Genomic DNA, 15,638 nt, shown 5'->3' on the forward strand with positions numbered 1-15,638 from the left:
GTAACAAAAAAAAGACCAAATAAAGTACAAAGTTGAAGCTCATTGAGGACCCAGTAATATTTACAAATTTACATCGGAATCTATATATATATAAATGTGGGAAACCGTTTTAGTTTTTTGACATATCACGCATAGAAAGCCTGTAACACCAGTGCGAGTGACGTCGCAACTTTTAAAATAATGTTGTTTGTTGTTTTACATCATTTTGATCCAACTTCAAAATGAAATTAACAATATTTTAAAACAAGCTTTTAAATTGAGACTTACAGCAAAACTGATTACTTCGTAGTTGTAATAGATGATGAAACTAGAAACAAATAAAATTGAAAATATTAAGAAAAGGATACCAATTTCGTTTTACTTCACTTTTATTTGATGAAAGACCACAACACAAAGCCTCTGATAGATTTCCAAGTAAACTCAATCATGTCATGAGGTTGAAAGAATCTAATAACTTATTTAATACCCTAATAACTTATATTCAATACCGGCAACCATTAATATTCAATGCCTGTAATAACTAATAATTCAATACTTACTGTAATTAATATTCAATACCTGTAATAACTGATATTCAGTACCTGAAATAACTAATATTCAATACATGCAACATACAATATTCAATACCTGTAATAATCATTATTAGCATTGCATTTTACTTTTAGTGGAAGAATGTCACGAAAGTTACATTTAGTCTATGGCCTCCTTTTGATAGGAATACATAGTATTATGTGTCAAAATACCGATGATGAATGGTTTGACACACTGATGAATCAAGGATCAGCTTGTAAGAGAAACACTTGCAGTCGAAATGATGACACATGTGAATGCTATTTAACAATAAATCACAGATTGACCATGATGAATGAAAAAGATAAAATTTTACTTGTACCTTCCAAAGGAAGATTATGGCCGTTCAACAATACAAATAAAGAATATCCCTATTCCGAAGAAGAAGAAAAGGAGTTCATTAGTGCAGACGGATACGGATCTCGTATTGTCATTGCTATCAATCGTCGCTTCCCAGGTCCATCAATTACTGCATACGAAAATCAAAAGATTATTGTACATATGCGTAATTTGATGCACACAGAGAGCACAACAATACATTTCCATGGGATGCACCAAAAACAGACTCCATGGTCAGATGGGGTCGCCTTTGTAACACAGTGTCCAATTTTACCCGGACAAACATACACATACGTTTTTTATGCAAAGCCATTCGGCACAAGTTTTTACCACGCACACATCGGAGATCAAAGAAGTGCGGGGCTATATGGACCGTTAATCATAATACCATTATCATCTTCTAACATATCGACGCCTCAAGATAACAACAACGAAAATGTTCACACAGTTACAATTCAGGACTGGAATCATTTTGATGACCCAGAAACATTGTTCCAACGTTCACGCTTTGGTATATTTGACTTGCAAAAAAATCAGCCTGTTGATGTCACATCCGATATATCTGGAGCTAAATACAGTGGATTTCACTGTCATTCTGGTCTTATTAACGGAAAGGGTCGTTTTTACTCTTCATTGACTACACATAACCAAGCACCACTCACCAAGTTTGATGTCGAACCGAATAGTGTTTATCGCTTTAGAGTAATAAGTGCTGCTACCTTGTATCCTTTCCGTATTTATATACAAGGCCACAATGCAATCCGTATTGTTGCATCTGATGGATTTGAAATAAAGCCAATGGAAGTTGAATCCTTGATAATTCATCCAGGAGAAAGAATAGACTTTATATTAACTACAGACAAGGTTTCAACAAGAAACTATCTGTTGATTGCTGAAACTTTAGAAAAAGAACCGGAATTCCGAAATCAATACCATGCAGCAGAGGCTATTATTCAATACAAAGATGTCTCTGAAAATCTAGATCCTCCCAAGGCCTCACGAAATACCTGTACAGAGCAAAACAAATGTAAAATATTTAATTGCCCTTTCTTATACTATCCAAAGTCAGACAACCGAATATGCCTTACATGGAACGATGCGACATCAGTAGACCCAAATTCAAATATCAACGATGTTAAGGGAAAAACCATCGAACGATTTTACAATTTTGCTTTCCCAGGGGAGAATGATTTCTTTCCAGGGTCGGTAAACGGACATCAGTTTCTACCTCCCACTGTAGCAGCATATGCCGAATGGGATAAAGTTGAACAAAACTGCGGAAAATGTAATGAAACAACTATTTGTGAATGCACATACTACGATACAATAGATAGAGGGAATACTAACCAAATTTATCAGTTCGTTCTGACAAACATTGGAACTGGTGCAGGCTGGTCACACCCAATTCATTTACATGGTCATTCATTTTATGTTATGAAAATGGGATTTGCCTCTTATAATTCTACCACTGGTCAATTGATATCGAATAAGGGGCAAGATCAACAAGATATCGTATGCCAAGACGGAAAAAACTTTTGTACCAATGCCCAGTGGCGAAACATTTCTTGGGCAAACGGCAACCATCCTGCATTAAATTGGAATAACTCCCCACAGAAAGACACCATTATATTACCAACAGGAGGATATGTGATCATACGATTTAGGGCAGACAATCCTGGAGTCTGGTTCTTCCATTGTCATATAGACATACATAATACAAATGGTATGGGTATGATGATCAACGAATCTCCGGAATACCATCAGAAAGTTCCTGAAAACTTCCCAAGATGCAAGAGCTATTTAGTGAAAGACGCAACTAGTAAGTTTATTTCTTAAAGGGCTGTTTTACTAGCTTTACGGGAGAGGCAAACATAATTCATTGCTTGCATTATTTTTTACGTTAACAAAACGTGCTTGAGTTCGAAACTCTATCATCCAATATGATAAGAAAACGCGTATTAATTTACAGTCTTTCCTATCGCAATTCGAACGTGTCTGGTATTTCTTTTGTATATTCCTTAACATTTATCTTCTGGTGTTTACAAGTCAGGTTTATCTGACCATTTTTGGTTTATATGATAAAATTTCTAAAGAGGACGCCAAATGTCTTTAATTGGAAATATTTATTTAAATGTCATGCCGATCGGGTTTCTTTTGAATTCATTAGATAATACAGGACTTTCATTTATATAAGTTTCGCTGTGGCACTTTATGCTTCCAGGTTGTAAATTTTTTTTTTAATTTTAAAAGTTGTAAATCAAAAGGTTTGTTTCTGTTTGTTTTTTATCATTATAATTTTTTTTATTTAAATGAAACGAAAAAAATCCTGTTTATTTAATTTCCGAGACATGAGAAAAAAGTATTGTTATAAAAAGTTGTCAAAAGTATAATAACAAAAATACCAATCTCCAAGGAAAATTCAAAACGGAAAGTCCTTTACTAAATGGCAAAATCAAAAGCTCAAACAATTCAAACGAATGGAAAACAACTGTCATATTCCTGATTTGGTACAGGCATTTCCTTATGCAGAAAATTGTGGATTACACCTGGTTTTATAGCTAGCTGAACCTCTCACTTGTATGACAGTCGCATAGCATTCCATTAGCGTAACATTTTCCATGTGGGTATTTTGTTTTTGGAATGGTGCTTTTGTAATGAATTTCTCTAAAAAAAAAGATTTGCTTTTATCTTAACAAAATGGTAAATTCATTTTATTTTACCATGTTTTTTTTTTTTCATTAAAGGAAAAAAAAATCTGAAAATCGATGATTGCAAATACAATTTCAATATGAGATTAGAAGAAACAGTAGTTTACCGATGTTTAATTATCTTAAATCCATTAAAAGAGAGGCGAAATATAACAAAGGGATATTCAAACTTAAACTTATATCGCAGTTTTCCCTTTCTAGAGCACATGAGATCACGTTTGTGATTGTCAGTTTCTTGTCGACTTATGAGTTCTTGCCTCCTTGGTATCTTCCGCATCATTTTCAGCAATCATTAAAAATCTATCAGGTGAAAAATGCAATTGAAATTCAATACTGATGTCAGTGTTTTTCTTTTTTAAGTTCAAAGGACCGTCCAGCAACCGAATACACAAAGACCAAATAAAAGTACGTATAAAATAGATGTATATATATTGTGGATTTATTATTATTCGTTGGATACCAATTTTCGTGCATTTCGTGGGAACAGGTGAATTGTATGCAGACTTCGGCAAAACCACGAAATCAAATATACACGAACATGTAAGTTTTCCTTACTCCACGAAAATTGGTACCCACGAAAATAAATGAATCCACAGTAATAATCTCATAAAAAATACCAGGTTTACATTTAAGAACGCAAAACGCGTTTTCTGTAGAAAAGACCCATTGGTAGTGCCTGGATCAAAATAGATTGAAAGCCAAATAATCACCAAAATGGTAAGAGGTTCGAAAACCGCAAATTCTTTGCCTCGGCGTAAAAAACATTTTTTTTAAATGATTTTGATATTTTATTGATTTCTCTTTCAAGATATTGCTGATGTAGACCTTTGATATATGTTTTATTAAACTGAGCATGGGAGCGCTAATATTTGATTGTCCAAAATGTTTACATTTGAGGCATATCTCAAAAATGTTCTCGACAATAATAATATTTGAACTCGTTTGAGAGTTGCTGTTTAACTTTGACAAAACATTTAGGTGAGATTTCAATATCAATTTATCAGATTTTCTATTGGTTTAACTGTAGTCAGAATAATCGCTGGAATGTTTAGTTGAACCGCTAACATTTGATCTCCCATACTGTTTACTTTTCAAAGAGTCATAACTTCACCAAAAATGTTCGATTAGCACTAATGTTTCAACTAGTATGAGATATTGTTTAAGTTAATTGTTTCGCGAATATTTCATAATTAAAAATGAAATTTTAATGAAAATGAAAACACGAGAGCGCTAACAGTGTGACATTCCATAGAATTTATATTTCTTAGAGGCATAAGTCCCAGAAAATAATAGGCTGGTTCTGCATTTTAGACATTGCTGATTCAAACTTTTGATACCTTTTTCTTCAAATCTGACGAATTTTTTATACACGGAGCGCTAACGTACGATGTATATAAAAAACCTGAAACTGTGTCACCTTTGTTAAACTGAATTGCAATTGTAACCTCTTTTTTTTTATCATACTTGCTTTAAGGTGTTATAAATCGAATGATACTGACATCAGTTCGCACGACGCGCGTTTCTGTAATAACTTTATCGTGTACACCCAAGACAAAAAGTTAGGAATAGATTTCAAACGCCAAAAATTCAAATGTTATTTGGTGGTATGCATTGCTGTTGAAAACAATGTTTATTAACTGAATTTGGTCATGGTTTATATATTCTACTTATTATTCACTTTTGGATAGTCTCTTTAAGTTGACTGCAATGTATCATTAAAAAGTTAAATCACAAAAATACTGAACTCCGAGGAAAATTCAAAACGGAAAGTCCCTAATCAAATGGCAAAATCAAAAGCACAAACACATCAAACGAACGGACAACAACTGTCATATTCCTGACTTGGTACAGGCATCTTCTTATATAGAAAATGGTGGATTGAACCTGGTTTTATATCGCTAAACCTCTCACTTGTATGACAGTCGCATCAAATTTCATTATATTGACAACGATGCGTGAATAAAACAAACAGACATAATAGGTTAAAATGTCAAACAACAACGTCTCACAATCTTAATCACAACAAAAACAAACAAATATTTAACAAAGAAGCACAAAAAAGCATATATCACATTTAATACAGTTTCACTCAGGAATACACTAGAATGTGGTTACAACCACAAAGTACACACATGAACGTTAACATTTAGTAAATTAGAGGCAATTGTAGTTTACCAATGTTATTGACTCCTATTCGAATTATAGCCAACAAGTTAAAGCATCTGAGGGGATCATATGAACGGGAGAAAACTACTATAACCCTTTTTTTTCTTATTGTTGAAGGCCGTATTGTTACCTATAATTGCTTTCATCCTCTTCATTTGAACTTTTGAATTTAATATTTTTAAATTTGAATAGGTTTTATTCATATTAAATGATTTCTTCCTTCTCTTAAAACAAATTGACAATTTGGATGACATAAGTGTGCAAATTAAGAGGAGATACCAAGTTAATTCGAAAACCAGAAGTCGAATGACAGACAACAACATGGTGACAAGAAAAAATTACGAAAAGCCACTAAAAAGTAAACAAAACAATACACAGAAAACTGAAAACTGAGCAAAAAGGACCAACACAAATCGACGGTTAAACCAGATGCTCCATCCAGAGGGGCCAACCGTTTCTTCTCTAATGCGTAGACTTACTGCAGTACTCATGTACAATATACCATGGCAGGTGATTTCACATTATACAATAGCGGTTTTGAGGAAAGTGACCTTTTCTTATTTAATACACAACTGTTACGACTCCCTCTGGCTCATTTTTTTAGATATTGATTTCCATTTATTTGTACACCTTTTGTGCTGTCATAATTTTCGACATCAACTGTCCTATAATAAAGATAAACTCTTATTAGAGCACTAAATGCATTTCTATACTATTAACGTTGATCGGATGCACATTGTATTAATTTTCTATTTTCTTTTTCCTTCAAAACTCACAATCATAATAGCATATATACTTTAAAACACAATTACTTAATATTGCCTTCTTAATACTATTTTTAAGATCATTTGACTTTTTAAGTTAATACATATACGATGTTTCTCCTGATTAAATAACTTGTTTTAAGATGAAAAAACCATTAAGTTACAAAGGCTTTTATGGAATGTGCTATTTACATATTATAATCTGCTCAGTTATATGAAGTGCTTATTTGTCAACAAACATTAATATATAGATGCATAGAAAAATAGTTTCTCTGACAAAGATCTCATTCTGATTTATTCAGTGTTATTATCAGGAAGTATGTATAATTGAAGTGTGGTATAGCAAACATCGAAATCTCTCACAAAATCAAATCGATCAATATAAAACGTATACTAATAGCAACATATATAGTACATAGACAAAATGTTTGTCAGATTTCAATTGGCAGAAGAAATATATATTGAAATACAAGTATGCATATTTGAAATAAAAAGAGAACAAAGAAAGGTTGATCGGATAAAATAAATATGTGTGTCGTAAATTATGAGATAAAGATTTAATTCAGGCAAAGATTGAAAGGAAGGTGTTAAACAATTATTAAATTAGTTTTTCAAAGCAATTATTTTGTTATTTGAGGGACTTCTTTTAAATAATCTCTGCATTAAGAAAATAACTTAGTTTCCATAGTTTTGTAGTCTAGATGTTTGCAACCTTGATGTTTTTATTACCATTTTCTTATGTTTGTAGATTTTCAAAGATCAAAATCTAATTGAAATTGTTACTTGGGATTACTTCAAGATCCATTGATCATTGATGAAGATCATTTATATAATTTGCTTTTCGGTTTTGAAACAGAGTACATAATTAAATTATTTGTGAAAAAAAGCATATTATGCTCTTTACTTTGAAGCGTTTGAGTATATTTTGGTTTATGATACTTTTTGATTTTCAAATTTAAGGGACCAAAAATTGGCATTTTACCTTCTCCTTTTACAAGGTATTTTTGGATATTCCAAATCGATGCCATAGTATAGAAAAACTTTGTAAAATTACCGAAAACCATGACACATAATATTGACGAAGTAACCATTACTTTATAAGGTTCTTTTACTTTAATATGACGTCAGATTTATCTAGCACATAAGTATTATCAATTCAAAATGAATTATCTAGAGTTGCATAGCTCATTTAGGGATTAGTTTCCTATGATTGATAGGTTATTCATACCGTCACGTAGACACTGTTAATCGTAACGCATTTTCGCTCTACAAAACTTTTCCATTATGGGAAAAATTATCAAAATTTTAGCAGATTTGATAAAAACTTTGCACGTATGTACACTTAAATAGCTGTGATTAACGTATGTTACTCTAAAATGCTTGCAATGCTTTTCTCGCTTTTTTTTTATCGTGAGATATCCTTATTTAATCATATGCTTTTCAGTTGAAAATGTCTTCACATCTTATTGATTTATCTTTAAAAAAGTATTGTTCAGCTTTTTTTTATTATAATACATTTGTTCTAGTTTCAGGGTGTGAAACAGCGGCACCATCTCCTTTCTTGAGAGTATGCATTATCATTACTTTGTTGTTAAATGGTTATATACTATAAATCCTTAACTATTATAGATTTCATGTATAAAATGCAAATTTTATTTGAAATCAATGACTGACACATACAGGAAATGTTATGAGGATGAAGGTTAATCCAGAATAACAATATGGACGCACGAATGTTATTAAGTGTTAGTTTCATTTTATATATGTAGCTTATCTGTAACTCGTCCCATTTATATTCATGTCCTTTTCATATTCCTTTTTTATTTTAATATTCATTTAAAAGTTCAATATGCACGAGTATATTCGGATTTTTTTTTTTAAAAACGTGGAAAGTAAAAAGGCTGAAACAAAAAAACCTTTGAATATATCTGTACCCTATTAGACTGTAATTTAAATAAAAAGTAAAAGAAAATCAAAATTGAATGTTGAAAAAAACGAAATTACTGTTCATGTTGCACATTGGCCCTGGGACAACTATGTACTTGATTTGATTTTCATTTTTTGTTCGTGCCATATCGAAAATATTATGTAACATTTTTGTTTAAAATTAATGACAAATAGCTGATTATCTATATCCCCTATTCGAATAACTAATTAATTTATGCAAATCATTATATAATGAATCTTTTGTAGAGGAAACGCTCGTCTGGCATAAAAAATTATGAGCCTGGTAGCTTTCATGCGTTATTTCTTTATCATAACTTGCATTTAATTAAATTTTTCACATAATTCTAACTTTGCATATCAATATGTTTTTAAAGGTAAGAAATAAGATAAAACTCTTTATCTTGAATGTGTAGGCCCGAAACTCAATGCAGCTTTTGGAATTATAAGACTGTCTTGACTTTTTCATTATGTATGTTTTTTCATATGGATTGCTAGGATTGTGGCATAGAGAATAATTTGACAGCCGGAAGGGGATATTCGTCTAGTCCGTTTCAATGTTAAGATATTTATAGGAATTTATTTCTATCTACACATAGTCGATACCTATGAATGGTGTAACGAAAACGTCGCAACTCCGAAAATAAACGTCACGTCCTGAAAGTGCCGTGAAAATTTATTAGTCTACGTTTTCGATACAGCAGCAAAAGAACTTGTATCCTTTATGTAGCAACAGAAAAACGATGACCCACAATGATTTTTATATCAATTCAAAAGACATTTCCTTGTCAATAACATATCTATTGTACAGAAAATAAGACTAGTCTCGCACAATTTTCATTTAAGGTGGCAGTTTCAAATTTTTCATTTGTACGTATTTATACATTTAATTACTGTTTGACCGTTGTTGGACTAACTATATCTGGAAAAATATATTGCATATACATTGTTCTGGGTACGCAGATACAATTTTGGTTCTAATTTTCCCCCCTCTGAATTACAAAAGTCCCCGTATAAAAAAAGCACACTGATACTTGAAAACAGTCTAAATCGTGCACGTGAACTCCAACCATGGATCTAAAGCAAGTTAGTCGACATTCTAAGTATCTTTTGCTTTGCATGCATTGCACGAGATGCAATTCTACAGTTATCCAGTAATATCAGATCACTATTAACTGACAAGCATAAACGCTGGTGCAGATGGTATTTTATTATAAAATTGGAAGTTTTTTCATCGGAATTCAGAAATAGTATTTTTTTTTATGATCGATATTTGCTTGTACAACCAAGAACACCTCCTCACAATATCATTGAATGCGTTATAATTTTGGAAATAATGTGTTTTGAAATTTCTGGAAGATCACCGTGTATTAAGTTTGTACTATGTATTCTAGTAAAATCAAGAAAGAAGTTCCAAATCCTTTTTTTACACTAATTTCATTGGAGAAAATAAACAACAGATTTATATTTTGTATACTCCATCCTCAAGCACAGGTTGAAGTTTTATAGGACAAACAAACCGTTGAATTGTAAATTCCAAGTTCTGTAACAGGACATTGAAAATAGTGATTTTGGCATATGAAAACAATATCCTAAAATTATCAGCGAGATAATATCATTTTTACCAACATGCATGTTCTATTAGTAGGTATGTGATATGGAATATACCAAATTAGACTGCTTCCAAAGGACAGAAAATAATTAAGTTAACAGTGACTTTCAGATTTGCCATAAACACCACCTTATATAAATGACAAAACAGATTAACGAAAGACGGAGGAAAGGCAAATGAATATATGCATCGTTAACCTAGTTTTTTATGCTCTAAACCCTTTTTCTTGAATCGCAATAGGCGGAACACCAAAAGGTACATGAAAGAACTCAGTTCAGGAAAAGCCCACAACTAGATAGTAGATAACAAAAACAAAACGAAACTACAAGAAAAAATGATGAAAAATACAGTGTAAAGGAATGCTTAAATACTAAAAGCACGAGCACACTATTTAACCAGTAAATATAAAATTATGCCGTCCTACACTTTGTTATAAGTATGTACTACATAAACACCAGATACCGATTTCAATTCTCATACGACGTGTTTCAGGAAAGTTTTCCAACACGAGTTCACTGCAAATCAACAGTTTTACAATCTTATATTGTGTATTTTGTTTTAAATTTTTGATATCTAATTCAACCTTCAATATGCATTTGACATCTGAAAACATACAAAACAGCATTTACCGATGTTCAAATCTCATAAATCCATTAAAACTAGACAAATTAATACAGAAGACATGTCGCTAGTGTCACAGACCAAATTGTATCAAACAAATAATGATGCTGGGCGTGAAACTTGTGTAGTGTTATTTTCAGTGGTTTTTATTCATAACTCAGTTTCTGTGTCAGGTGCCCACATCGGTAAATGTAGTCCATATAGGTTGAACATGCACGAACGAATATATCGTTCTTTATTAAGATTTTTGTGAAGTCAAAGTATCCAGTATAAAGAGAGGAGATTTTTATCATCTCTTTTTTTATAGCTCAATTCGAGACGAGAAATATGAATTTGTGATTTTCTAAAATCTGCTCTTTCGCAAATCGTGTAAGAGTAGATGTGGGATTCAAATATTTGCGTCAAATTCCAACTTCATGCTTCTTGAGTGGTTAGAAATCAACTCATCATAGATAGAAACGCGTATACTTATGGTACATCGTTTAATAAAAGTGTCATCAATACCTTTATTCGTTTTCAATTGTGAGCACAAATTAATGGTTATCAAAATAAGTTTGCGATCAGAGGTCAGAAAACGTCCAGTTCATCTTTTCTTTTTTAGTTTGAGCTTTCCTGATGAAAATTAATTTGGAAAGTGATTCGGGGGAACTAACATTTATAAAGCTCTTTTCATTTACAATAGAAATGATTGTTTAACGGCGGCGCCTTAACATCATTTGGGTCTTCTTCAGCGAGTAACGGTGGCCCCTCCATTGGTACCAGTTAATTCCGTTAGCGGGCGCAGAATGTGTTCCACGAAGATAGAGACCGTTAAGATTGGCATCGTGACACGTTCCGTACCACCAACCACCTTTATGTATCTTAGCACAACTGTTCGTACTGGTGTCTCTGTCTTTTGTTGCAAACGTTTTTCCATTATGTAAAGACATGGCATCTCCTGAAATATATTTGTTAGATTATATTATATTTCCTCTCTTACAACATGTACAAAGTGGTTAAACCTTAAATAAAAATTAAGCTTGTAAAGTCTAAACATCTTAAAGGGGCGTAAGATACGATTTCGAAAAAAAAAATAAAATACGATTCTTTTTGTTACAAGTATGAATAAAGGCGGAATTTGTCAAAATAAGCTAAAAAACATCGCTGATGTAGTATTGACCTGCAAGTCAATAAATCAAACTCAATTGAATCAGTATTCATGTACCCTTCAATCTAACCCCTCAGCTTGAGATGGATTACGCATGTACTGTGCGTGCTCGGCTATTAAGAGGAAAAGAATGTCAACATTGAAGGTGAAACAAGGCTGAACCATTTCGTTGACTGATTCGATCCACAAAAATCATTCTGATACAGCATGTATAGGTAAAAACGATGATTAACATATTTAAACCTATCAAATGAAATCAAACAGACCTATAGAAAAATCAAATTTGCACATGCTCGCTATCTATTTTTATTTATGTTTATATCGGGTTATATGATCTTCGGCAGCCTTTGAAGGTCATCTCAGTGATAAATTAGATGGCGTCTAGACTAAAATACACACGAAATGCTAATACATATTATTATGAGAATCGATAAATCCATATTAATTTTATGTCCTAAAAATGATTGAAAACTAGATTTGCCACGAAACACACAGAAGATATTTAAGCAAAGTGTATCCGTGACAGTGAACGATGCTTGTAACAAGTGGTACAAATTGTATACAAAAACAAAGACTCTACCTGCATCTCCACTGAAATCTCCCATAGATAACACATATTTTGATGCAGGATCCCCAACAAAGAATGTTTGATACCTCGCATATCTTTTCTGGCCATCAAAATCTCCGAGTTGTATATAAAGTTCATACTCATCTTTGTTTGTTATCTCGTGTATTTTTATATTACCTAAAACGAAAAATATTTCTGATCATGTTTTCGAAGAATTTTATATCATAGCGCAAAAAATTGAGATTTTTAAAGTTGAAACCTCTTTTTGCACGCTTTGCATTCATGTCAGAATTGTAATGAAATGATATTTTGACTGCGTTATCAAATATGCATGTAACCTCCAGCGGAAAGTCAATAATGTGAATGCTGAACTTTATATACTTGCTCTTGTAAAACCTTCACTAAAATAACAATTTAAACAGCCGTGAGTAGACTTGATTAAGTGGGTACACATAACTAAATTATAAAGCAGTTAAATATCTAGATGGGTTGAGAACTAAATTTTCCGACAAGAGAATTAACTAAATTTTCCCATTTTGAACTTTCCATTCTGTGTAACAGTCTTTGTGTTCCATCATGATTCCATTCAGTTCAGTTGGTTGCTGCTTTTATTATCAAGAAACCATAATGGTAACGTAACAGACGCGTTCATTATTTGATGGATTTTCTTGAATACGTGACCACGTATTTGGCGTAACAAAAAAATCCGTCCCCTTTTCGTTTTTAATTATATTACGAAATTTTTTCGGGATTTTTACCTGTCATTAGCAACGTAAAGGGGTGCCAATAATGAAGCAGGAGCTGTTTACATTTCCGGGTAGCACCAAATTGTACATCCGGTGTACCTCCGGACACTGCATAAGTTTTCGGTCACCATAATGAATTGGTTGATCGAAACGATGTGTCTGTGTCTCAACTCAGCGTTTTGGTGTTCTTAGATATTTGGATACAAAGTAGTCGTCCGATTTGTAAATTCGCCACTTGTGTCCTGTTCCTGATTTCGACATTTTGATTGAGTGTGAATTCGCCTGGTGGGAGATGCATGGTAATCAGGAGATGCTCACCCTGTCAACGCATCCGATCTTGCTCCTTTTGGAGTGCATGCGATTCCCCCAGTTTTTTATTTTACTTTTTTGTATCTTCTTAATTAATTTAAGATTTTGACATAGTTAACTTCTGTTGCATTTGTAGTGGACTTTGCGTTGTTCAATCTTTGGTTTTCGAAGTAGTGAATGTTGAATATATTTTTTCTTTTGTGCTTTTTTTTTTTTTCATTCTATATTTCTGTCACTGTACCGTCTTTCTGTGACAGATCTTTTGGTCCCTTTCAGTATCGATTTACTATTATTTCATTTCTATAAGGAGTTGGCCAGTTTGTCGAATGTCTTTGCCTTTTTGTTTCTGTATTTACATTATATATACTCACCGGTTATATACTCTCAATGAATAAGACAAAGTAGTTGATGCACACACAAGTACTAGAAGAAAAATGTTTGATCCCAATCTCAATATGACATAATCAAACAGAAGTAAGCGTATCATGAAAATTGGGCGTTAACTATCTCATCATGTTTCTAAATCTGATTTACAAACAATATCTAATCTTATCCTACTTACCTAACCAAAAATCCTCGTTAAGATCGCCAAATCCGTCTTTATAATCAGACCAATCCCTATAGAAGTTTTCACTACCGTTTTTTCGTCGTTGCAAAACCTTAAACATGTTAAAGTATTGACAAAATAAAAATAAAAATACTTATAATTTTGAGCAAATATCGCAAGTCCAAAGCAAATGAAGTCCCAACTGATTTAGATTTTAATGCATTCAATGAATATTTTTGCAATAAATTTATGCTCAGTTTATCATTCCTTTTAAAAAACAATTTACGGTAAATTTTCAATGACTCAAATCAATTATCATGTCAAATTCCAACCTCATTCTCTGATTTTCACATATTAAACTTTATAACTGTGCTTTATGACGCATTTTGATATCGGACCATACATCCAAAAATATGTGATTTTTGATATCTATTATAAAACAATCTTTATTATTTCAAATCAATTATAAACTTTTTATTGGTGTAAACGTGGTCATAAGATTTTAGTGTTACGTCCCTTCTGACCAACGCCTTCTATTTCAGCAGTTGCATTATTTGCTATTTTTTCGTAAAAAATATATATCATAATTAGCTGTCTGTCAATAAAATTGAGAATGGAAATTGGGAATATGTCAAAGAGACAACAACCCGACCAAAGAGCAGACAACAGCCGATGGCCACCAATTGGTCTTCAATGCAGCGAGAAAATTCCGTGGTCCTCAGCTGGCCCCTAAATAACATTGTGTACTAGTTCAGTGAAAATGGACGTCACACTAAACTCCAAAACATATAAATGAACTAATATTAAAAAACATACAAGACTAACAAAGGCCAGAGGCTCCTGACTTGGGACAGGCGCAAAAATGTTGCAGGGTTAAACATGTTTTGTGAGATCTCAACCCTCCCCCCTATACCTCTAGCCAATGTAGAAAAAAGAAACACATAGCAATACGCACAGTATAACTCAGTTTAAAAGAAGTCCGAGGCCGATGTCAAAATAGTAACAAAAGAAACTAAGCAAAATGACAATGATACATAAATAAACAAAGGACAACTAGCAGTTACTGACGTGCCAGCTCCAAACCTCAATTAAACTGATTGAAAGATTATGTCTTCATCATATGAAAATCAAGTACAATCCCTCCCGTTAGGGGTTTAGTATCATACCATCATAAAATATATGAGAAGAACATAACCTGTATCAAGCCAACAACTGGTTTTAGAATAAATGTGTTTATCATCATATGATTCCTGTCGTCAACTATTTCTACTTATCATTTAATCAATGTTTAATCATTTTTTTATTAATTAATGATCAATGGAGAGGCCATTATCAAGATAAATAGACTTACCCTTGGGACAGTCGTATTGACTGCAACATTGATGATGCGCTCCCATGCGCCTCGGGTATTATCATATTGGCCGATACTACTATCCTTTGGGCAGTGTGTGTATCCCCATAATGCCCTTTTGCACGAGTAACTATTATGTAAATATTACCTTTTTTCCAGCCTGGCGTTAAATGACTACTCTGTCGTATTAAAAAGGTTGTATTAGATGAAACGGTTTTGTCGTCTAAAACAATCTCCTTTGTCATA

At 32.6% G+C, this 15,638-nt stretch overlaps 2 protein-coding genes across 5 annotated transcripts in view; one reads left to right on the plus strand and one right to left on the minus strand.

The window, feature by feature from the left end:
• The first annotated feature begins 768 nt into the window (after positions 1 to 768).
• On the plus strand, positions 769 to 2,745 carry LOC127712843 (uncharacterized). Its single transcript, XM_052219450.1, has one exon. It carries the CDS (start codon positions 769 to 771, stop codon positions 2,743 to 2,745), a length of 1,977 nt encoding a protein of 658 aa, XP_052075410.1.
• An 8,062-nt stretch (positions 2,746 to 10,807) lies between these two features.
• LOC127713011 (fibrinogen C domain-containing protein 1-like) overlaps positions 10,808 to 15,638 on the minus strand; it is a 32,185-nt gene continuing 27,354 nt past the window's right edge. For all 4 annotated transcript variants that reach the window (XM_052219610.1, XM_052219609.1, XM_052219608.1 and 1 more), the window contains exons 4-6: positions 14,057 to 14,153; positions 12,452 to 12,616; positions 10,808 to 11,661 (exon numbers count right to left, since the gene is read on the minus strand). In XM_052219610.1, the coding sequence (XP_052075570.1) occupies positions 11,417 to 11,661; positions 12,452 to 12,616; positions 14,057 to 14,153 (507 nt within the window). In that variant the 3' untranslated portion in view covers positions 10,808 to 11,416. The remainder of the gene's footprint in view (positions 11,662 to 12,451; positions 12,617 to 14,056; positions 14,154 to 15,638) is intronic.

The sequence above is a fragment of the Mytilus californianus genome, unplaced genomic scaffold (genome assembly GCF_021869535.1).
Source record: "Mytilus californianus isolate M0D057914Y unplaced genomic scaffold, xbMytCali1.0.p SCAF_8, whole genome shotgun sequence".
NCBI lineage: Eukaryota > Metazoa > Mollusca > Bivalvia > Mytilida > Mytilidae > Mytilus > Mytilus californianus.

What these genes read in the sequence shown, in the direction of transcription:
- LOC127712843 (XM_052219450.1), top strand. Translation starts at nt 769, where the DNA reads ATGAATCAAGGATCAGCTTGTAAGAGAAACACTTGCAGTCGAAATGAT.